The 10,729-nt window shown below is 42.1% G+C and overlaps 1 protein-coding gene across 1 annotated transcript; it reads left to right on the top strand.

Moving 5' to 3' along the window:
• The first annotated feature begins 1,461 nt into the window (after positions 1-1,461).
• ACTC1 (actin alpha cardiac muscle 1) lies at positions 1,462-6,453 on the top strand. The gene is made up of 7 exons (XM_063160460.1): positions 1,462-1,562; positions 2,030-2,178; positions 2,942-3,266; positions 3,912-4,073; positions 4,186-4,377; positions 5,605-5,786; positions 6,125-6,453. The coding sequence occupies exons 2-7, from the start codon at positions 2,050-2,052 to the stop codon at positions 6,266-6,268; spliced, it is 1,134 nt and encodes a 377-aa protein (XP_063016530.1). The 5' UTR covers positions 1,462-1,562; positions 2,030-2,049; the 3' UTR covers positions 6,269-6,453.
• Positions 6,454-10,729: the final 4,276 nt, after the last annotated feature.

Genomic DNA, 10,729 nt, shown 5'->3' with positions numbered 1-10,729 from the left:
TTGGGGTGGAGCTAACCACCTCATTAATTGTGCTAGAAACAAGGAAACTGATGCCACAATCTCTGATTTCAGAAGAAATCAAAGTCTGGGGGTCTCTGACGCCCCCTTTGGATATTGTTTAGAAACAAATATGGATTTCCAGTTGTTTGTGCTTTGTCAGAGCTAAACCACCATGCAGATTGCTCTTCCCCAAACACTTCTCAAAGCCCCCGACTTCAGGTTGTGTAGCATTCACAAGTTCTTTCCTTCCGCATAATTTAAGATGTATACATCCATGTGATGTCTGCCAGCCTTTGTAAGGCATCTCATAAACTGGACCTGTGTTTAAGCAGCTGATCCACTTGAGTGTTCCTCTCTTGGCTTTGAATCTCACCATCCCCTCCTGTCCCAAACCTCAGTTCTCCCCGCTGCATCCCAGCATTGCTTCACAGGCAGACACGGGGCACTTTACAAGATGAGCTCCTGGAGGACACTGCACTCCACATTATAATGAGTTTCTCTGGGACATGAGTTGACAATCTCTGCTTTCACATACCAGGCCAAACCCACTCAAGGGATGCCTCTCCAGTCTTTCTATTTTTAACAAACAAAAAAGTCCTGAAGACACACGGATTTTCAAGGTTCCACCGCTGCAACAAATTATCAATGTGGATGTTTCAACAACTGAGCAGGAAAACAACTGTCACATTACATTAATACCATAGCTGGGTTTTGTCCAAGCTATTTCCATATCTCGTTCTCTGCCCTAGACATATCACTATCCCTTACTGATCTGGTGTGCATTAAAAGAGCAAAGAAGAAGAGTTTAAGTATATGCATAGTAACATAAGTGAGCATATCCCATTTTGCGCTATAGATGTCAGCCAAAAGCAGAGAAAAGGGTGGTTTTTACAGCATGTGCTCATCAAAGTTTAAAAGAAATCGAGTGTGCACTGCTCCTTCCTAAGGCAGCACAGAAGAGCAGATGCCGCCCCCACGCAAGAGAGGAGCCTCAGTTGTTGGCACCGAAGTAACCTCATCACTCGTTGGTTGAACAGAAGCTCGACTGGCCTTTTATTTTCGGTGGAAAAATGAAAACCCGGGGGAGAGAACGCCCGTGCGGCTTCCCTCGCACCCTCCGCCAAGCCCGAGCATCGCGAGTTGGCGGCGCCGCACCAGGCCGGGCACGGGCGGCTGCTGACCGCGGGGGCCGAGCGGGGCTGCGGCCCCTTCCCGGCCCCTTCCCGGCCCCTGCCCGGCCCCTGCCCGGCCCCTGGCAGCCCCTGCCCGCCGGCGCTGACCCCCGGGGGCTGCGCTGGGCTCCCTATTTGGCCATGCGGCGGCCGGGGCCGCGCTGCCCCGCGCCTGCCTTACATGGGCCGGGCGGCCGGGGCTGGCCCGGCTCCATTCATGGCTGCGCGGCCGCTCGGGGCCGCGGCAGCGACCAAATAAGGAGAAGGTGGCTGCCCCGGCCCGCCGGGCCCCGCACCTCGCTGCCCCTCGGCGGGTATAAATCGGGGCGTCTCCGCCGAGCCAGCAGCCCGGGTCTCCTCCGCTGCGCCCCCGCCGCCGGTGCCGGTCTGGTGAGCAGCGCAGCGCCGAGGGGCGGGCCGGGGGCCTTTGGGTGGGACGGGACGGGACGGGGCGGGATGGAGCGCACGGGAGGGATGGACGGGAGGCGCCGCCGGTCGTGCAGGCGCGGCCGGGGCCGTGCAGCTCCCGGCTGGCGCTGCTCCTGCCGGGGACACCGCCCGCGACGCGCTCCGGGCCGGACACATCTCTGCGATTTAAAAAGCTTTCCCTCCCTTCTCGATCTGCGGCCAGAGGGATCCGCTAATGACGCCCTCATGGAGCATTTTGCAAGCTGGGGCGGCTTTTGGAGCGCGGAGAGGCCGGCGGCTGACGGATCCCGTTTAGAGCCGCGGAGCATCCTCCGGGACAGCTCGAATTTCCCGCTCCGCTCCCGCCTCAGCGAGCCGGCCGCGCTCCCCGGGATGGCGGGCGGGAGGGCGCGGAGGGGCTCTGAGCCGGCCGCCCCGCTGTTTTCCAGGTTCGTGATTCCTCCCGAAGATGTGCGACGACGAGGAAACCACCGCGCTGGTGTGCGACAATGGCTCGGGGCTGGTCAAGGCGGGCTTTGCCGGGGACGATGCCCCCAGGGCCGTTTTCCCGTCCATCGTCGGTCGCCCGAGGCACCAGGTAAATTCAGAGGCAGGACAGTCCATAAAAATGGGTTTTTAAATGAAAACATTTACAATCTGTATTTTTTTTTTAATCCTGGATAAATTACTGCTAAGGTTGCAAAGTAATATGAAGTATCTGATCAGTAGAATGCTAGTTTCCCTCTGTATTGTCCTGTTTACAAACTCCTTTTCCTGCTCATGATATTGTGCAGTTTACTTTCAGTCAAATTTTTGAAAATCAGAAAGAAACACATAAGAAAAAAGAATATGAACATAAGAAGTGTATTATAAATGGGGGAAAATCTATTAATCTCATGGAAGGAAAAAAAAAGATTTTATGAGAACACCTCAGATTCTGTTGACATAATATATTAATAATGTTAAATTTATTTTCACAAACATCTTTTCAGGGGTGTGACTGCTAGTACCTTTCTTGAAAATAAGACAGTTAGAATTGTAGAATCATAGAATATCCTGACTTGGAAGGGACAAACAAGAATCAACAAGTCCAATTCCTGGTCCTACATGGGAGTCACACCATGTGCCTCAGACAGTTGCCCAAATTCTGCTTGAATCCTGTCAGGGCTGGTGCTGTGACTCCTTCCCTGGGGAGCCTGCTCAGTGCCCAGTCACCCTCTGGGTGAAGAACCTTTTTCTAATATCCAGCCTAAACCTCTCCTGACTCAGCCTCAGGCCAGCTGTCTGTGATGTAGTTGTTTGGGCTCTGTGTCATTATTTGTCTTCCTCAAATAATGCTTTTCTGTGTTTTCCTCTTTTAGGGCGTTATGGTTGGTATGGGTCAAAAAGATTCCTATGTGGGTGATGAAGCTCAGAGCAAAAGAGGTATCCTTACTTTGAAATACCCAATTGAACACGGCATCATCACCAACTGGGATGATATGGAAAAGATCTGGCACCACACTTTCTACAATGAACTCCGTGTGGCCCCTGAGGAACACCCTACTTTGCTCACAGAAGCCCCCTTGAACCCTAAAGCTAATCGTGAAAAGATGACCCAGATCATGTTTGAGACCTTCAACGTACCTGCTATGTACGTGGCAATCCAGGCTGTCCTCTCCCTGTATGCTTCTGGTCGTACAACAGGTAAAACAAACAAATAAACACTGTTTAGATTCTGTTTCCTTTCAGGAACTCTCCTTCCTTTCCATTCTAAATAGGAAAACACACTAAATTTACAGAAAAATAGGTCTTTTTGGTTTATGGCAATTAATGACAACAGTAGCATAAAAGCCAGTACAAAATAGGTCCACATTGTTCTTTCCACAGACAATTTGCCTTGCTTTTGGAGAGGCACCATGGAACTGGCTGTCCCACTGCTTGTTGTGGTGCAAATGAGGAGACATTCCTGTAGGGATACTGCAGTCACAAAAGTGTTACACCAGTTTAAGGGTTTAGACTGGACCAAAGATGCCCATTATCAGACCAAGACAATCATTATTGCAAATATTCTTACTGCTCAGTATAGTAGTAGAGGAAGGCAGGTTTTATGGATTATCCTAAAATATGTGTGGAGCAACTATTCTGTGTGAAAATTCACACCCCTCACAAATGTCCAGGCAAGCAAAGGCAGAAAGAATTGGAAAGATCTTTGTGACTGAAAAAGAATTATGCTACTTTATACTGCCTGAAAAATCCTTTATTTTGTTGTATTTCTTGCTGCGTCCTGTGTGTAAGGGCTCTAAGCATTCTCTAGGTGACTGCAGCTGCTCTCTGACATTTCTCTCCCAGGTATTGTCCTTGACTCTGGCGATGGTGTCACCCACAATGTGCCTATCTACGAAGGGTATGCCTTGCCTCATGCCATCATGCGTCTGGATCTGGCTGGCAGGGATCTGACTGACTACCTCATGAAGATCCTCACGGAGCGTGGCTACTCCTTTGTGACAACAGGTCAGTCCTTCAGCTTTTCTCTGCTGTGAAAACCCTCGCGTCTCTCTTGGCCCACCATCTTCTCTAGTGTTGTGCTTATCCAAAGCTTGATTTGATTCTCCTGTATCCACAGCGGAACGTGAGATTGTCCGTGACATCAAAGAGAAACTGTGCTATGTTGCACTGGACTTTGAGAATGAAATGGCCACTGCTGCCTCTTCCTCCTCTCTGGAAAAGAGCTATGAATTGCCTGATGGTCAAGTGATCACAATTGGTAACGAACGTTTCCGCTGCCCTGAAACCTTATTCCAGCCATCCTTCATTGGTAAGTGTTCCAGGAAATTCTCCTTTCTGTAGGAGGTATGAATGAATCAGAAGATTTGGAAGGTGCCCTGGTCCTCTTCCTGCTTACCTAAATTTAGCACAAAATCCGACATGAATGAATAATAATTTAGATCATTTGGTTCCTGTAAGATGGGCTTGATGTGAGCTCATCTGGTAATTAGCTGAGTTCCAGGCTCTTGCTGCAAGGTTTAGATCAAGTTTTAGGGTCCCAGTTTTTTAATGATAAAACATACAATTACAATACCATCATTAAGGAGTTGGACTCCGTGATCTTTATGCGTCCCTTCCAGCTCAAGACATTTTATGATTCTGTGTCACTGATGGCAAGAATAGCCTTCAGAGCTGTATTTGTAAGGCTTACACTCGAAACAGTATCTATTTCCATGAAGAAGTAAAGTGTCAGAGAGGGGAAGGACATGGAGTGAAGGTGTGTGTGTATTTATATACACTCTAATTAACATTGCCATGGTCGAGATGGTAAGCCTTGCTGGTCGTGCACGCAGCTGACGGATGCAGCAAATGTTACACTCTTGAGTCCCAAGTAGTACGTGCAGTTGTTCATCAGCTGACTTCTTACTGTGGATCCAGTGTCTGCCCTTTCAGGAAGCACCTGTTAAAATTAACAAATTGGAATGCAACCTACAACCACTTGCTTCTTGTTTCTTTTTTCTTACCATCAAGTACGAATATCTTAATTCCGTGTCATGGTTAAGTCTTGCCTTGATGATTCTGAGTGGTATAGACTACATTTTGAGTAGACTGAAGAAGTTACTATTATATTCTTTAGTTCTACTTCAACTATTTTTATTGTCTTCATTTGCTGTCTTTACTATATTCAGCTAATACTTTCAGTGAGACTGATGTAAACCAATAGTCACGTTTTCTGTTCTTGATACCCTTCTTCCACTGACATTTACTAAATGAGTTTATCTCACATGTCTACTTATCTTACTTGTTATATTTTGAGTCTCTTGCCTTTGCACATGCATTATGATTCTTACCTTTTCTAACAAGTAATGTTCACTTCCTAAATTAGTTTTGTAATTCTCTTTTTAAAATATTTTTCTGTAACACTTTATAACCAGGAAACATTTTTACAAGAAAAAGGCCAAAAAAGTTCATGTTAACGATGATCAGGAATGCCAATGTTTCATTTAATGGAGACCTCTTGTGTAATTCACTGGCCTACTGTCTTTTTTTCCTCAAGGTATGGAATCTGCTGGTATCCATGAAACTACCTATAACAGCATCATGAAGTGTGATATTGATATCCGTAAGGACCTCTATGCTAACAACGTCCTCTCGGGTGGTACAACAATGTACCCTGGCATCGCTGACCGCATGCAGAAAGAAATCACTGCCCTGGCTCCTAGCACTATGAAGATCAAGGTAAGGAACTTGACTCTGTGTTATAAATGGTGGATAAAGGTGCAGACAATGTCAGCTTCATTAAACTGGGATGTGGGAACAACTCAAAAATGAGATCAAGAGCTGATGGGCAGATGAGCAGAAATTCCATTTAATCAGAATAATTTTCTTGGTTAGAAGAGAAGAAAATATGATTACAGATTTTTTTAATACATTGCATGTATTTTAAGAGCTGCTGAAGATCAATACCGTTATAGAAATGTTCTTTACTTTCTTGAGGAAATATCTACTGGCGTGTAGCATTGCAATATGGATTCACTGTTCAGAAATGAGGATTTTGTTGCTTTTCTTTATCCTAGATCATTGCTCCTCCTGAACGCAAGTACTCTGTCTGGATTGGTGGCTCCATTCTAGCATCTCTGTCCACCTTCCAGCAGATGTGGATCAGCAAACAGGAGTATGATGAGGCTGGTCCATCCATTGTACACCGCAAGTGCTTCTAAGCACTCCCTCCTCAATTTACTTCCCACTCAGGATGACGACAATATGCTTCTTGGAGTCTTCTGGCAAACCTTCCCGAACTCTTCAGTCATTGTACAGTTTGTTTACACACCCGTGCAATTTATTTGTGCTTCTAATATTTATTGCTTTATAAATAAACGAGATCTGGGACTTGCAACCTACAAAATATTGTCTTTTGTCTTATTTCAAGTATTTTTTGGTCAGAAAAATGAGACTAAACCCCTGGGATTTGGAAACTCCCATCAGACCTATGAGTACTTTTACTGCATCCTAACTGATATATGCATGTTAGGTCATGGTTTTCTGTAAGAAAGAATTTACACTTTATAGTTTTAATTTTGAAATTTGGAACAAAAGAAGCAATCTGTTTCAAGGCTTATAAAGAAAAAGCCTTAGGGCTGACCCAGTAAGTGGAAAAAGTGAAAGGAAACCTCTCATACTCACTCACTCACTTAAGAAAGATTCTTCTATCCCATTTATCGTAATGGGATTTTAATATTCATTTACTAAAAGCCAAAGCTTCTGTAAAAGAATTATGTTAATACATTTAGAATGTGATTTATAAATAATTAGCTCAATCCTAAAGAGTCATGCAATTGTTTTCCATGGGCTATAAATATTTATGGCAAAACATTAATTGAAACTGACAGCTTACTCATCTTCCCCTATCTCTTCAAAGCCAGAGATAAAGAAGTGAAGTCTTTATTGTACTAATGCACAGGAATCAAACTTCTGTTGTATAAACCCAGAATTGTTACAATCGCAATTATTTTCACATCATCATTCATATGTCTTAGGCAATTTTTAATCCTTAATCTTTGCTATCCTTTCTTTGCCATTTGACCCAGATACTTCAATCATAAACTGCACACTTCTGTGGCCGTTTGTGTTCCTCACCACGACTTCTTACAACTGGGCTCCTTGACTTTTTTTCAAAAAGTAGTAGCTAAAAAGGGAAGTACAGAATGATCTGGGACATTTTCATAAAAGTAATGGAACCAGTCAGTGTCTTAGTTTGAACTACGTACAGACTGGAATAAGCCCAAGTTTGATTTAGGAACTCAGTTAAAGCATGTATCAAACTGTGTATGCAGTTAGCTGAGTTTCATCAGAGCTGTTTGAAAATATAAGACTTTATGCTAACTTTATAATCTAATGTTAATTAAAAAAAAATGTACACATTTGTTGGGAAACTTTCTGTTCCTCTTTGCTCTTATTTTCTTGAAAGGCATTAAAAATAGTCATTAGGTGTGATCTGTAATTATATAGAAATTATTTTTTCAAAAAGATGAAGATGTATTTAATGTTTGTCCCCAGTTTACTTACCACTAGGAGGTGTTTTACTGGGGGACCACTGTAATTTCCTACCATCCCCTTACAATCACAATATTAAAATATTTCTAGATATTTTTGGGGTTGGGCAGAGAAGTTGGATGGAATTGTCAAATATAAAGAAATTTAAACACAAACATGACGTAAAACATTTTTCGGTATGGACATTCATTTAAATATTTTAGGCAAACAAAAATGAAATTTTAACAATACAAACATTTAAATATAAATGTGAAATACTCATTTTAATAGTGCACACAGTATTATTGAAATTTTGCCTCAAATAAGCCTTTATTAACCTGTGAATCTGTTAAGGCAAAGTCAACAGCCTCCACTGCTCTTAAGAAGGTTCCCACCGAAGGTAAATATTCTGAAATTCATACCATGAAGAAATTTTTTGTGTCTTGAAAACATGGGAACTCTTCCAGATGTCTGACCAACACAGATGTTTGCCAATGACTTTTGCGTATCGCTGTTTAGAACCATTGCACTTTTTTCACTTGACTTGCTTGCTAATTTGAAAGATTTGGCTGGGCAGAAAGGTTATCTCAGGTATTAGTGTGAATTAATAGGGTGATACTGGACATAAATTGCAACTAATTGGAGCTTAAAATGTTAAGCAAGTATGCAAAGGGCGTGCTAAGGCAGCCCCAGTGGATGCCTGCCTCGCCTGGCTGTGGCGAGGAATCAGGAATGGCAGGCAGCCCTTGGCACCACACCCAGCTCCGACCAGGGACTCACTGCTGGGCTCGTGGGCATCAGCAGGGAATGAGGGAAGCCACTGACTACAGGACTGATGGAAACATTCCTTCCACAGGCATTTCGGGGCTTGTAACTCACAGTTTGCGGAACTGGATAGGAGCAGCAAGGATTGTACAAAATAGTCATGTGCTTGCATATAGGTAGGACAGGACTAAAAAAAGTATCAATGCCTTACCCTTTTCCTTTTCTTACAGAGTTTTTCCAGATGCATTAATTTTTAGCGTAATTATTCTATATTTGGCCATATATAATTGAATATTATATATTGCCACTCAATGCAGTGAAAACTAGTAATTCATGAATATGGGAATTATAATAACTATTTCTGGAAGCAAAGCTAGATCTAAATTGATTGATTGAAAATTGAATATTGAGTCTTAATCTAGGATTCAAAATACTGATAAGACAGGCTACTGTTAAACTTTGCCTTCTGTTTACATTTTACAAGAATTAATGTGTTATACATTTTGCGTGCAAAATGAAGATGGTGAAATGAGATGCAGAAACTAACTGCAGAGCACCCATATGATAGGTAAAATTACTTTGGATATTTCCTTGAAAAAGGTAGATTTAAAAATATCTGTACCCAAGATCGCCGTGGTAAGCAATCTTCACCTCTGAAATGCCTCACCTAATGAAGAAATTGACATTAATTCGAAGACTAAAGGAACCCAGCCAACCTTCACAGCTTTGGGTGAGATGCCCTTTCAATGGAAGAACAAGAATAAATGTTTAGCCAAATTATGGATTCAACACACATATTTTGAAAAGCAGTGTGAACACGTGGCAAAAGGTCTGTCTGCCACTCTGAAGGGTGTCTGGTTATTTGACTTTGCAGCTCCTTGCTGCTCTGTGTGTAAAATGGAGAGGAAGGAATTCTGTGGAAGTTAGTCTGATGTGATTTTTAAGCTACATAAAGGAGGTTTATTCTGTAGGAAGGGCTACATAGTATTAAGAAGTACTGACATACATCAGTGAGAGCTGAGACAAAATCTTATTTCCAGTTCTGGCAGCCAGAAAAACACTGCCCAGTACTTATGCTTTTGACTGAAAGGCATTGAGGTATTACCACTGCTGGCTGACCCTCAGATCTTACAGAAATCTTTCCTTGTAGACTGATGACCACGTTGGCATTTGAGGAGTATTGATAATTGCCATCAAAACACAATGTTTTTAATATCTCTGCTAGATGTGTGCTAAGGAATCATTGAGATTCTGCTTAAAAAGATGGATTTTTTTTTACAGGAAATAAAGAGATATTTCAGATGTTTGTTTGTGCTTAAAGTTTCCTTCAAAAATTGTTAGCAAAGTCATAAATTTGATAGAGTTGTCTACTTTGTACTAATCTTTTTTTGAAAGGCTGTTTTAGCTAAAGTGTTAAGAAAGTCAGCCTGAGGGGTAGCACTAATAGGAAAAATTTTGGCTTGAATAATTGAATTCTGCAGAGTGATAATTTTTTTAATATAGAATGAGAGGGTTTTATACTTAGTCACATCAAGTGACTCTAAATATATGTGACAGTCAGATTAACCTACAATACTAACACTAAAATGGAAAAAATAGATAAACTCCTGCTGTTTGGATAACTGTATATGGGCAGAGAATGATGCTTGCTTCCAGTAACAGCTTAATCCTGTCCTACCCTGAAGCAACCTGTGGCAGAAGTCTTTGTCATTATCAAGATATGAGAAAGAGAATAAAATAATATAAAATTGAGTGATTATTAAATCTCACTCATTACCCTTCAGAAAGAAGCAATTCAGGCAGTTAATATACTACCAATTACTTGGCTTTTTATCCTGAGGACGGCTACAATTGCTGAAACATAAAAAGTAAGCAATCAGATATGTTAATTTTTAGAAGAATGTTCTAATGCTGTTATATATTTAAAGGATGGATTTAATTTATGATTAAGCTGCCCATTGTGAATAATAGTGAATGAAATTAATATAGTAGGCATTAAAACAAATTAATATATCTGGTGGGAATTTTATGTTGTCATAAAGGTAGAATTCACAAAATTCAAGTCTACAGTGAAAAAGTGCCACAGAGATACTATACTAGATATGTTGTCTACCAAAAGCAGGGTAGTGTGCTCTTGTAGAGGAGATGAATTGTATTTTAGAAACATTTTTTTACCAGGAGATATTTGTTCATACAGAGAAAAAAAAAATGGATGAGGCATAGCTTAAAGCTTTACTGACATAGATTTGTGTAACATGTAAATGATATAATAAGTCTGGGAAGGTACAAACAAGATGAAGGGAGCAAGGCAGTACGAAAGAGCTTAAAGATTAGTTCTGAGTCTCTAAGCCCCTCAGGTTTAGATCACCAGAAAGGGTGATTAG

The sequence above is a fragment of the Melospiza melodia genome, chromosome 6, assembly GCF_035770615.1.
Source record: "Melospiza melodia melodia isolate bMelMel2 chromosome 6, bMelMel2.pri, whole genome shotgun sequence".
NCBI lineage: Eukaryota > Metazoa > Chordata > Aves > Passeriformes > Passerellidae > Melospiza > Melospiza melodia.
The sequence above is the reverse complement of the archived record's forward strand: the minus strand, read 5'-3'. Positions and strand labels throughout refer to the sequence as shown.

Excerpts from the sequence above, each read along its gene's own strand:
- ACTC1 (XM_063160460.1), top strand. The coding sequence starts at position 2,050 with ATGTGCGACGACGAGGAAACCACCGCGCTGGTGTGCGACAATGGCTCG. Across the intron at positions 4,074-4,185 it reads CTACTCCTTTGTGACAACAG|CGGAACGTGAGATTGTCCGT; the intron begins GTCAGTCCTTCA and ends CTGTATCCACAG. Across the intron at positions 5,787-6,124 it reads CTAGCACTATGAAGATCAAG|ATCATTGCTCCTCCTGAACG; the intron begins GTAAGGAACTTG and ends TCTTTATCCTAG.